The sequence below is a fragment of the Sinocyclocheilus rhinocerous genome, unplaced genomic scaffold (genome assembly GCF_001515625.1).
Source record: "Sinocyclocheilus rhinocerous isolate Xijiao unplaced genomic scaffold, SAMN03320098_v1.1 scaffold293, whole genome shotgun sequence".
Taxonomy (NCBI): Eukaryota; Metazoa; Chordata; class Actinopteri; order Cypriniformes; family Cyprinidae; genus Sinocyclocheilus; species Sinocyclocheilus rhinocerous.
In genome coordinates, this window is record NW_015643297.1 from 389,766 (window position 1) to 403,823 (window position 14,058).

Sequence of the window (14,058 nt, forward strand, 5' to 3'; positions counted from 1 at the left end):
ACACAAAACTGAAATTGCACGTCAAAATAACACATTGTCAATATGTTTTGAGACCCCCCAAAATTTCACAAATCCCGTTTTCAGGGGAGCCCATGTCTTATTAACGGGAGCCAAGCTCCCCCGTAGTTCGCACCCTGCAAGCATGTGTCCATCTATTTAGGTTAGACATTCTTAATTTATTCGGTCTCACTTGTGTTAATAATTGAGAGGTGAAATATTCAACAGGGAGCATGTTTAAAGTCATACATTGAGTTTTGTTCTCTTGCCCTCCTGGTTGTGAGAATGCATACATTACAGTTATTCTATTAGAAGGCACTTTGAATCTTTACAAGCTTTCAGAAGAGCCTAGAACATCTGAATTTGTGTGACTTCATTTTATAATGCTATGCTATAAGTCCAGGGTTCACTTCATGGGTAGGATGATTACAATTTGGTACCTGGTATAACAAACAAACAAAAAACTTCTCGACACAAAGCATTTCAGACAGGAACAAGCAAGAGCATTTCTCTAAATTCTTGACCCAACAATGCTAGTAATGTAGCAACATTAAGATACTCAATTGAAATGTGCTGTCTGAAACACCTTTAGTAGTCTAGTATCATTGTTAACTCAAACTAAAACCAGAAAAATAATATAATTTGATCATGTTATCATTTTATTTCAACTAGTCGCCAAGGCAACATTTCTCATTTTCAGTTAGGGTCACTTGAAGTAAAATAACTAAAACTCAAATAAAAATTAATTTTTATAGATATATTTAAGACAAAAGAAGAACAAAACTACTAAAAGTAAAATAATATGAAAATAAAAACTAATTAAAATATTAATAAATAGTCAAAATCTAATCTAAAATCTGAAAAATATAGGATTTAAAGCAGTGGGACAAATTCACTAAACCGTTTCAGATATGCTCTAAACCTGCATATCATTCACTAAGCAACAGCAAAATAGTGCAGCACTTTAAAAACTGCACTGTAAAAATTGTGCACAAATATTAATATAATTCATATAAGGTACAAAAACAAGACAGTCATTATAGGCAAGTAAACAAGGCCAATAGCAAGTGAACTACTACTTCGTAAATTCCCTCCAGTTTCTTTGCTCTCCCTTACCATATAGGAGACCTTGAGGATTGCAGTGCATGCAGGGAATCACGTTCCACTGTAATTCCACTCATGACTGATGGCCATAATGGTGCTCTATATTCTGATCTGAGGTATAGCAGGTTGTGGAGATTAAACATGATTACTGCTGTGCTAAATCACTCATAATATATATAGGCCAGGGTGCCAAGTAACGTACCATGTGGCGGCTCCTTAAACTGTCTTCTTGAATCAAGCATTGAAGTCAGCAGGGCAGGTGGAGCGTTTTGATGATGATGCCGCACTGATGCTTTACAATCCATTACCAATTTAAACGGGCTTTCAGCTGTAAACATAAAAATTAAAAATTAAATTAAATAACTGATAATAAAATTTTACAGACTTAAAAAATGTTCAGGATTCAATACAAATAAAACAAAAGCTCAGCATCTGTGACATTATGTTGATTACTAATGTTTTCCATTCAGTTTTTTTCCTCGACATTAAAATGCACACAGTTTTAAAAGCCAGAATACTGCAGGAACTAAAAAAGGATGGTTCAGACATCTTTACAGCTTAAATGATATAATATAATATAATATAATATAATATAATATAATATAATATAATAATATATAATATAATATAATATAATATAATATAATATAATATAATATAATAATAAACAACCAATATGAGCCTCATATTTCTTTTTTAAGTTACTTTTTAATATAAAAATATATTTTTTAATAAACAAATGTTAATTATTTTTTTGGTGAAAATTTCGATATCACTAATATATTTATTGCAATGAGTATATGCTCATTTACTGCATTTACAAGCAGTGCATTTCTCTTACAAAGCAGATTGATTTTCCAATTGGATATGCTATTTAGCAGGTGTTCAGTTTTGTCGACTGTGAATGCGTTTTTTTCACTTTGTTTGTGTATTTAAATTAATATGCCACTACCTCACCTATCCCACCATTTCTGCCTCACACCAGGTGTGTGTAGTATTCGCTTTTCGAACCTAATGGTGCTGAAGCTGTAGCTATGAAAATGGCAAGCCCAGCCTCAGGAGATAAATCATTAAATACTCTGTTATTGTGAAACACAATCACTTTCGAGAGCACATGGCGTGGCGGTAGAGGCTCAGCTGAAGGCCGGAGCTCAATTCTTTCAGATCTATTTTTGAATAGCTATTGAATGAACACCTGCTAAATATTTCATAAGAGAAAAGAGACCAGGTCATGGTAAGGAAGACCAAAAAGGGGACAATTTATTGAACTTATGGAGAGAGAGATAGATACATGAAACCATAACAGGAAAACGCAGTGAGTCCTGTCCTTGAAGGGTTGGACAGGGGCACGAACGGGGGAAATTATTCTATCAGATCTTGTGTATCCCGTTTCTGCTGAACTGGAAATGGTCAAAGGTTGAAATGCTGCAATAACATCCATTATGTACAGTATGTAAGCCCAAAGGACACCAATGGCATTCGTAGGCATCTATACTGCTTTTGACAGAACGGTTTAGATATCTGACTCTTTATGCTCTGTACACAATTACAGTTTCCGCAGCACCAGATGTGATACCCGATGCGCCCACCACAGCAACCGACACCGTGACTGCAACAACTGACTTTGTTACAAGCAATCCACTCTCTGTTCTTCCTGAGGTTACCGATTCATTTGCCTCATCCTCTGATGGCACTGCTACAACACTTAATATGGACACCCAAGCAATATCTTCTGCAACCATGGCAACAACACCTTCTGCAACCATGGCAACTTCTGAAGCAACATCTTCAGCATCAGCTAGCACAATCCAACTGCCAACCTCTATTGCTGTTGATGCAGTTTCACTGGTTTCTGATAGATCTCCTGTGGAAGCGGGTGCAATGGTTACAGGAAATACTGCGGTAACCTTAGTTACAAGCACAGTTGTGTCCTCAACTGATGCTGCATTTAAAACACTCCCTCCAGACATTGATTTGTTTGTCCCAGCATCTGATGTTCCTCTAACTCCTGCATCTGATGGTGATGCGCCTGCAAATGATGCCATAGCAGCTGTAACAGATGCTCCAGCAATAGTTACAGTTTCTCCAGAGATTGCTTCCATTGCCCCAGCAACCTCAGACTCGGATGCTCCTGCGACTACTACTGTGGCTCCTGAAGGTCCAGGTGATGCAGAAGCAACCAATGTGTCTGATGAAATCGAACCAGCTCCAGAAGGTCCAGGTGATGCAGAAGCAACCAATGTGTCTGATGAAATCGAACCAGCTCCAAAAGGTCAAGGTGATGGTGCTCAAATTGTCATAGCAGGTGCAGAAACAGTCACTGATGCTGCTCCTCAACCTAATGCTGAGACTGACAGTAAACCTCCATTTGAAGGTGAAGTTCCTCTTGTTGAGACCGAGCAGGAAAAAACAGCAACAAATCTGGAGAAGAAAGATAACGATTCTCCTGACAGTAAACCTCCGTCTGAAGTAGGAGAAAACAGTGAAGTTCCTCTAGCTGCGTCCAAGGAGGAAAAAACAGCAACAAACCTGGAGAAGAAAGATAAAAACGCAGAAGCCCCAGGTACCCACAGAAAATCTGACATCTAAATTTTCTGACAAGTATAATCCCTGTTAAAGTGCAAATTACACAATTATACACTTTTAAAGGAGCTTCAAATGTTAATTTTGGAGGTGTAATCTGTTGAAGTTTGTGTCACGCAACCCAAATTGCCTTCAGAACAGTAAGCCAGAGGCCTGCCTCTCTTAAAGGAATAGTAAATGAAGATTCTGTCATCATTTACTCACCCTTATGTCGTTCCAAACCTGTATGACTTACGTTCTTCTGTGGAACACAAAAGGTGTTGTTTGGCAAAATGACAGCCTCAGTCCCCATTCACTTTCATTATATGGGGAAAAAAAGTTTTTGTTTTTTTTTGGGGAATATTCTATATAAATAAAAGATTCCTTTTGATTCCTTTCCCACAGTAGAAAGGAAGTCATATGGGATTGGAATGACAAAAGGGTGAGTAAATAATGATAGATTTGTCATTTTGAGTGAACTATCCCTTTAAAGACTTTTAAAACAAAACGCTGAAGTTGTATACAGTTTATCAAGAATAGTTTGAATGCACAATACGGATTCGGAAAGAAAGAACTGATTAAAAAAATGTATTAGGACCTCCTTTGGTTCAAGCCTTAATTACATTCTCTTGCAATTACACCGTGTTAATGAACAGACCTTTTGTACATTCCATGAAAAAATGTTTGAAACAATATCCTTAAATATTCAACCACTATGTCAGCATAAAACAAATCATGTATCACATCTGAACAATGAATAAAATGAACTGGAAAATAAAGCGATGTGACGTGTTCTTCTTCAAACACTCATGATCTCTCTGGTGTAAACAGTATCTGGTGACATTAAGAAGAATAACGAGGCTGGGAAAACCGGAGAGAGCAGGGAAGCCAAAGAGGAAAAGAAAGAGAAGGAAAAAAAGAATATAAACTATAGTTAATAGCCCCAGACAAGAAGTATTATTACTTGGTTAACATATGTGTCTTAAACTTTGAAATAATAGAATTAGAATAAACAAAATAATGTCAACACTTTATTTTACAGCCCTGTTCCACGTGTACTTACTATGAACTTATTATTATAAATAACTAGGTGGTAACCCTGAACCTAACCTTAACACATGTAGGTACATTATACAACCGTACTTTCTTTGGTAAGTACACTGTATGTACACATAATGTAAAATAAATTGTAACCCAAATAATTATAGTTTTACAGCAAATAGTGCATAAATGAAAATGAAAAATAAGAGACCATAAGGAAAGCAATCTAGGCTATACAGTGATCCACAGTTGACCCTTCGCTAAGCCTTGGTGGTTTACTGTTGCTGACTCAGACAAGCTTTACAGTACATCCCATAGGAATGAACTGGAGATTTCCATGAGCGGTGTAATTTTCATTAAAAAGTGCTCATGAAGTGGTAAACATTATTGGATATTATTCCTATGTGGGCTGGAATGAATCATGACACTGGCTGCAAAACATTTTTATTTCCCAAGTAGTTGTTAAACGATACAGTAACATAATGAAAAACTGCAAAGAGTATCAATCAAACTAGAGGCAAATGCGTGTTAAAGTAAAAAATAAATAAATAAAAAAATAAAAAAAAGGAAAGCCTTTTTTGATAGTGATAACAAGTGATAACACTGGTGTTTCTAGAGTTTGTACAATATACCAATATACTATAAAACTGTCAACATTTTAGTTAGTGTATAACAACATTTTAGTTAGTGTATAACAACATGTCAATTACATAACATTAATTTACTTTCAAGCAACTGTATCATGCATGTTTATTTGGGAATGAAGGTGACAGCCTGTACTTCTGTAAAATTCTGTATCTGTAAAATAGTTTAAAATGATCCCAGAAATTCTCCATAAACTTACATTAGATAAAAGCAATAACTCATCTGATGACATAGTGGAGAGCAACAGTTGTTAAGGTAGGATTTGTCAGTAAGGCTGGACTGGAAATCAACTAGCTAATATGGTCTATAATCTAATTCACATAATTTTTTTAGGTAGGGTTAAATACCTGCCAGCCTTTCCTGCTGGCTAAATAGTCTTAGCCTAGTTTATAGTCTTCTTAGCGTCTACATGTCATGCCCATGCCCTCACATCCATGAGTTTCCTGTGTCTTTTCCCTTTCCTGTCCCTCGTTCCCTGATCCACAGACTAACACCTATCTACTCTTTCTCCATCAGACTGCGAGTGCAACGGTCACTCAAATCGCTGCAGTTACATTGATTTCATCAACATTGTGACTTGTGTGAGCTGCAAACACAACACTAGAGGGCAGAACTGTCAGCACTGCCGCCTCGGATACTTCCGGAATGCATAACGAGGCTGGGAAAACCGGAGAGAGCAGGGGAGCCAAAGAGGAAAAGAAAGAGAAGGAAAAAAAGAAAGAAAAAGATTATGAAAAGAAAGACTATGAGAAAAAAGGTATCCAGCATTTGTAGTTGAGTGTGTGTACCGTGCGTAGCTACACTATAGAAATGACACAAACAGATATTGCACTCATCTGACAACGTTTAAATGACTGCGGTCTAAAAATACATTTCTGCTTGACTGCATTGTATCTTCCAGTAATGCTGCTGTGGATGAGATGGAGTATCTGTTAGTGAAGAACATTTACAGCTTGTAGTGTATTGATTGGTTTAGCTGCCATTAGATCCACAAGAAAGAAACTCTAAACCCTAGTTTCTTCTAGTTTTAGGCTGTTTTGCTTACAGTATCAGTTTTCCTAAATAACAGTAGCATCATTCCAGTGTATCTAGTTTCACATTTTCGTCCCTTACAGTGAATTTTTCCACATTGTTGAGTGATTTGTCCCAATAGTGCAGTCGTGTTAGCCAACAAATATCCAACAAAGATAATAACGTTGCTTTTATTCTGAAGTTGTTGCGAGGATTTTGATCCCTGGGGGGCCAAAAACGCAGTTGTCAAAAATAGCGTACATCAGATTTCAAGGTAAGGCATTATTTATAGGGTTTCAATGACATTTTATATGAATGATGTATTTATAGGCATTAGCGCTCCTGTGGGCAATGCTTCTCATAAAGGACAATTCAGTTTTGATTTCTGTTTTTCTGAATATGGACAGACACTAATATGGAAACTGTGGAAAAATTGCTTCTTAAATGTTATTCATTTCCGCTCTTCCATGTCGCCCTTTCTTGTCTCTCTCTTTTCTTTGTGCTCGCATGTTTTTTTTTGCTTTGTCTCATAAGGTAAGCCGCTCATGATGTATTGTGTTTGCTAGAAAACAGAAGGATCTCCCCCGGGCTGTATAATCAAAAGCGTCCTCTTCTAGAAACTAGCTACTTTGCATTTTCACTCGTCGAGTGTGTTAGACAGCTGTCTGCTGAAGATGCAAGATCGTTTGTGAAACATCGCTCCATCCCTTCACCAATCTGGGGAGTAATTGAGCATTTATATTTAATTAGCTACTCTTACCCCCCCATCCCACTGCTTAGCTGACTGTGACACAGCAGGAACCCACGTCGCCAGCATCTTTAAAACATCATATCAATTATTCAAAGCCCCAAGTGTCCAAACAGCAAAGAATCGAAAGGATCAGCCTCTCAAACACAACTTTAAACAGCAGCTCATTATCAGTGTTATATTAATGTCCATTTAAACTATGTTAATTAAGGCCTACAGGTGGATTTATTCACTCATACTAATGACTTTATACTGTTTAATCAGTCTGTTTGGAGATGTCTAAATGACTGTTATGTAAAAGCATCCCAAAAATCTTTACAATTTATTCTTCTGAGAAAAGAATGAATTTAAGCACCAGAAAATTCACTTCATATTTATTTATTTATTTATTTATTTAGTCATTTAGCAGATGCTTTTATCCAAAGTGACTTACAAATGAAGACAATAAAAGCAGTCAAAACTAACAAAAGAGCAACAATATATAAGTGCAAATGACAAGTCTCGGTTAGCCTAACGCAGTACACGTAGCAAGGTGTATATATATATATATATATATATATATCGTTCCCTGATCCACAGACTAACACCTATCTACTCTTTCTCCATCAGACTGCGAGTGCAACGGTCACTCAAATCGCTGCAGTTACATTGATTTCATCAACATTGTGACTTGTGTGAGCTGCAAACACAACACTAGAGGGCAGAACTGTCAGCACTGCCGCCTCGGATACTTCCGGAATGCTTCCGCCGAGCTGGACGATGAGAATGTTTGCATAGGTCAGTCAGATATCACTCCACGCCAACCCGTTTCACTGTTCCCCTGACGCACCCACACCACGCTGCACAGAAATTGTCCTTTCTGGCCAAATGATATGTATGGAACTGGAAAGGTCGAGAAATCTTTCCTCATGTGCATACGGTCCAACATTTGGTCTGCCACCACCTTGCCATACCTGTGACAATTTCTAACCTACTGAAGTCCAACAGAAGTATGGATTTAAATATACTAATATCATGCATCATTCATCTTACAGCCTTTACTATAGAATCGCAAGAAATCTTCTCCCAGACTCCAGTCTTCATTTTGCTTAAGATCTAGGAAACTAAACAACTTGCATTTTCAACTGTCCAGCTTAAAGCTTTATCAATATCTGTATAATTATGCTATATGAGAATACTATAAAGGAAATGTGATTTGAAAACAAGCAATTTTGTATTCATTTGTGCATGATCTTAAAGCCAACATGAAATGCCACATGCAACCCATTTTACTAAAAGTAATACCAGATATTAAACAAGAAAAAAAAACAATGTGCAGTAGGATGGGATTGGATTTTATCTGTGAGGAATTGATTGCATTTTTTTTTTTATTGAATTTTTGAATGAAAGTGGACAGTACATGGTAAAACTGAAAAGAGAGGTTTGTGATGACAAGGAAATACATGTCACACTCACAGGCGTTTGGACATTTTGATAAAGACAAAATATTTTCTTTGGAATAAAATGAATCATTCACTATATGACAAGGAATGTGTATCAAAAAAGTAAATAGAATGAATTTCGATTTCATGTTGACTTTATAAATTGGGTGGCAGGGGGAATTCAATCAGAAATCCTAAGAGAATTTTTTTTTTAATGAAAACTGCTCCAAGAGCTGCTCAAGCAATCTGTCACAACACTTTGATAATGATACAGTGACCTCTACTGGAAAAATACACACACATAAATCACTGCGCTATGACTGACAGCTGCCCAGATGAAAAAAATGATACCCTTGTGAATGCATAGAGCAAAACCTGACCGATGAACAACCACTGATCACATAAAACTGACAACTTGCAAACATAGAAGTGAATTTTTCCTGCAAACACATGTGAATATATGCCTATTGCCTTCAGGCTATGCTATATTTCCTTTAGGCAAAATGTTGTAACTTTTGAAACACTGTACATAATTTTTAAATATTATTTTATATTAAACATTCATTTTTCCTGCAGGTCCACTAATAATGTTAGTCATTTATGACCATTTATCACTTATTTCTGTGACCCTCAGAATTATACAGGTCATTTTTGCTGCTATGGCTTTAAGACTTTTATCTAAAAACTCTTTCCTTTGTGTGCCGCTGTTGTGCACTTTTACTTTAAGGAATAGTTTTGTAAAATTTGCAAAAAATTTACTAACCCTCAGGCCATTCAGGATGTAGATGAGTTTGTTTCTTCATTGGAACAAATTTGGAGAAATTTAGCATTATATCACTTGCTCACCAATAGATCCTCTGCAGTGAATGGGTGCCGTCAGAATGAGAGTCCAAACAGCTGATAAAAACATCACAATAATCCACAAGTAATCCACATGACTCCAGTCCATTAATCATTAAGACATTTTTAATTTCAAAATGTTGCTTCCGGCTAAAATACAAGCCCTCTATAGAGAAGAAAAAGAAAATGTCATCTTGTCTGGATCAGGAGAGAAATATGTGCAGATCAACCATAGTTTACAAGTGAAAACAATCCAAAGCAGTTCTAAAGAAATGTGTTGGAGGACGTTGATGTGGGAGGACAACAGGGGTGGATTTTTGTACTGATGGACCATCGGTGAGCAAGTGATGTAATGCTGAATTTCCCCAAATCTGTTCAGATGAAGAAACAAACTCATCTACAACTTGGATGGCCTGAGGGTGAGAACATTTTAAGCAAATTTTTATTTTTTGGGTGAACTATTTTTTAAAGAGCTGCAGGTTTCCTGTTGAATCCAATATGGTTTTACTGCCCCATCAGGAACATAGTTTTAAAAAAATGGTCTCTAACTATCCTTCTGAAGAATATGCAGAGCAGTAATGTTGGTAAGCATGAAACAAGCTATTTATGAGTTTTAAAGTTTATGAAAGTTACAGTGTTTTCATAGTTCAATGACATCTATCACAAAAGAAAGAGAACATAGCCTTCCTTTTCAAGGTTTCAGCAAAAATTATCTACAATTGGTCTACAATTTTCTATACACAGAGTGTAACTGTAATCAGCTGGGCTCTCTACACGCCCGGTGCAATGACACAGGCTTCTGCCAGTGTAGAGAGGGCACCACGGGCCAGAAGTGTGAGGACTGCCTGCCTGGATATACCTGGAAGCAAGGCTGCGTGCGTAAGTCACACTTCCTTCACAAAAGCATTAAACACAGGCTTAGTCATTCTGTGATGGATGATACCACTCGAAAAACAAATAAAGTGTTGTGAACGAACAACATATGGGTGTCATTTCACTCAAACATATGAGCAACATTGTTACTCACAGAGGTCTTTGCTGTTGTACTACCAACAACAGCCTGCTGGTCGCAGCAGCTGTGCATTATAGACACTTGTGGGTGGGGTGACAGTGGCTAAAGCAGTGAGGTAGGGTAAGAAGGTGTTGCTGGTTCAAACCTTGCAAAGAATTGGCTGTATAATTAAACACTGTCAGCAAAGGACTAGAAAACAGCCCAAAACCTACATTAGCTTATCACAACCCACCACTACCGATGAAATTACTGTTTACAAATATACACGTGACTGTGACAGCTCCCAGTTCTTCTCCCAGTTCTTTTTGATTAAGGCTTTATACAAAATGATCTGAAAATTATGTGTACATGGAGTTGAAACGCCCAGTCTCCAAAAGACTGGTGGAGGTCTGTAGATTTCTATCATTATTGCGGGATCAGGACAAACCTAGGATTTGACACAAATTATGATCATTCACAGATCATTACCATCATTATCATCTCTGCTGTAATTAGACCTGGTTTTCATGCAAGCATCGCATAAACTTATATAAAAAGTTTTAACTGGTTTTTAAATTCCAATTCAGCTTTCTGTGAGGTTTGGTTTAATTATTATTAAATATTTAATGGTGGCATTTTAAACACTTATTAATATATATGATTTATTTTCTGATAAATGATTCTGATTTTCTGTTATTATGATTTTTTTAACGAAACTGATACTTTTATTCAGCAAGTATGCGTTAAATTGATGTAAATGTTTTTTACATTGCTACAAAAAAAAATGTAAATTTCAAATAAATGCTGTTCTTTTGAGCTTTCTATACATCAAATAATCATGAAAAAGAAATGTATCATGTTTCAACAAAAAATATTAAGCAGCGGAACTGTTTTCAACATTGATTTTAATCATTTTTATGTACTTTTATTATTTTATTTACTATTTTTGACCAAATAAATGCTTGGTGAGCATAAAATACCCTTTTCAAAATCATTTTTTAAATTTTACCGAAACATTTGAAAGGTAGCATACATACACTAGTTTTCTGACCCACACACAGACACAGACACAGACACAGACACAGAGACACAGACACAGACACAGACACACAGACACACACACACACAGACAGACACACACACACAGACACAGACACAGATACAGACACACACACACACACACACAACCTTTGGCCTCTTAGTCACTGAAAATGAATCCCTTCCAGTTAACTGTCAATGTGAACACCTTAAGTCACTATGAGTAAAATATATCTGCTAAATGACTACCTACATTTAGGATGAAAAATTTAACTTTAAGACAATAGAACAATCCCTTAAAACATGATCTATCTTTATGTTTAGAGACATGTAAGATTAGATATGTAACATCATTAATGAGAATCTCCTCTCTGTCTTTCTTCTACTCCCAGCAAACGTGTGCGACGACGAGTTCTTCCTGTGTCAGAACGGCGGCTCCTGTATCCAGAACCAGAAGTGCGTGTGTCCACCCAGCTTTAGGGGTGTTTTGTGTGAGCAGCCACGCTGCCAGGGCGAAAAAGGGTGCGATGGCGCATCGGCCTGCTACCTCAGCACACTGACGCTGCTGCTCTGCCTTCTAGCCAACAGCCTGCTTAAAGCCAGCACCTAGAAACCCATCTTAGTCCTGAAATCGATTCTAGTCTACACAGGCCAAAGGGCTGAACCCTGCGGACAGAGAGAGAGTGGCCTGAACCCGTATGGCGTACGGACCCAGCCTCACGGTGCTGAAATCTTTTTTGGAAATGGCGGCGGCTGCACTGAGGTCAAAACGCCTTCATGAGATGAGCAGTTTATTGCTTGTCTACTAGCAACACTGATCGCCTGAACTTTATACCAAAAACAGAATAAAAAGAACTTAAGTTCAGTTTCAGCTCACTCTACACAAAACTCTAAAGAAAGTGGGGAAATATATAGATGCGGTTTCATTTCCTTTGCATTTCTACTTTCTCTGTAGTTCTGACGCTCACTGAGGTACAAGCACCGCATTTAGCTAGCTTGTTTTAACGAACAACAAACGGTCGATATCACGGAAGCCTACTTATGCCAAGTTATTCTTCTTCTCTTGAAGACTTGTTTTTACATTTCCTTTCATTGCTGCATTTTTCTTGCATTTTATTGTCATTGAGGTTGTAACAAGTAGATGAAACCAATGGAAAAGATGTTTAATCGCCGTCCCGCTAGTATGAAGAATGAACGTCTCTAGCTTGTGTTTGAGATTACGTTTATGGAATGTAGAAAGAGGTTTTAAATGGTCACACTGAACAAATATACATATATCGGTCTATCTGAAAGGAAATATGAAGTATTGTATATTATAATTATTATTTCAATATTTTTCGTAGAAATTGTTATTTTTGTTGAGTAAATGTTACCATTGTAAAGACATTGCAGCCTTTATTGCAGTGCATATGGTATTCACACCATGGTAAAACTATATTTGATGATACAGCAGAGTGCATCTCTAAGATATCTGGAATATTTTTCCATCCATATCATTACATTTAAATAAAGCATAAACGGTTCATTACATGCACAGCTTTAGCTCAATGTAACCCGCACATCATATTGTTACTGGCATGTATTCATCAGTGCAGATATGACCATTCAGGACTGCTTATTAACACACTTCTGTAATGATACCTGTGATATAAGTGCATTCCTAAAGCACTAAGTCCCACGAACCCCAAATAAATAAATAATTATGAAGCACAGAAAAAAAATGTATCGTTAATCAGCACAATTAGAATGGCCATTCAGATTAACAATTAAAAATGCATATTGAAAGTCGGCACATTGTATATCATGCAATCAGGTTATTTTTCAAATAATTTATTTTATTTTCCTTGCGTGAGTCTCAAAGAAATGCCAAAATCTTTAGCGGCTCATGGGCTTTTTGATGTATTTCATATTTACAAATGCTTTACATTCATAATGAGCCAGGGTAAATAAAGTACTATGAATAAATATTATAAATGAATAAAACCTGACAATCAGAAAGCACAAAGAGACATGAGTGAATTGTCTTTCTTTAGACTCTGTCCTTCTATATGCAAATTAAAGTTTTAACAGCATATATATTTAGTGTCTGATGCAGCATACACCGACATAACAGTCACAACAGCTAATAAGGGTAATTAATATCAGCCCATTTTTATTCCTTAGAAAGTTTCACAAGGTGAATCAGCCACATATATGTCTACAGACCCAGAATCAAATGTGCTGAGCCGTTTGCATTGCTCTAACCATCTGCACTGAAATAAATTAATAAATCCTTACCACACAACTTGAGTCAGCAGAGCTTATGCCAGGTGGAGACTTTTGCTTTCTGGAAACAAAAAAATATAAGGTTCTACCTAAGCACGAGTTAAATACATACTCATGCTATATAACATACGGCATGTTATGTAATTAGCACTGGAAATTCCAGTTGGGGTAACTGCACATGTAGTAGGGTAATTTATGTTATACAACACCATTTAAGCTCCATAACTTTGTAATTTTTATGCCTACTGTATATAGCAGACTTTCAGAAATATGCTGATGGAAATAAAGAGCTAAAGTCAGCAATTGCCCAGTGAGGGATTGACAGTTTGCTTACATGAAGTTGTCAATTTGAAGTTAATTTTGAAATATTTTTTAAAGCATAGTTTGTAGTGTTG

At 36.7% G+C, this 14,058-nt stretch overlaps 1 protein-coding gene across 1 annotated transcript in view; it reads left to right on the top strand.

The window, feature by feature from the left end:
* LOC107757289 (netrin-G2-like) overlaps positions 1-13,420 on the top strand; it is a 65,886-nt gene extending 52,466 nt beyond the window's left edge. The window contains exons 9-15 of the mRNA XM_016574731.1: positions 2,654-3,664; positions 4,495-4,596; positions 5,936-6,106; positions 6,563-6,634; positions 7,718-7,885; positions 10,114-10,248; positions 11,791-13,420. Of these exons, the coding sequence (XP_016430217.1) occupies positions 2,654-3,664; positions 4,495-4,596; positions 5,936-6,106; positions 6,563-6,634; positions 7,718-7,885; positions 10,114-10,248; positions 11,791-12,008 (1,877 nt within the window). The 3' untranslated portion in view covers positions 12,009-13,420. The remainder of the gene's footprint in view (positions 1-2,653; positions 3,665-4,494; positions 4,597-5,935; positions 6,107-6,562; positions 6,635-7,717; positions 7,886-10,113; positions 10,249-11,790) is intronic.
* The last annotated feature ends 638 nt before the right edge of the window (positions 13,421-14,058 follow it).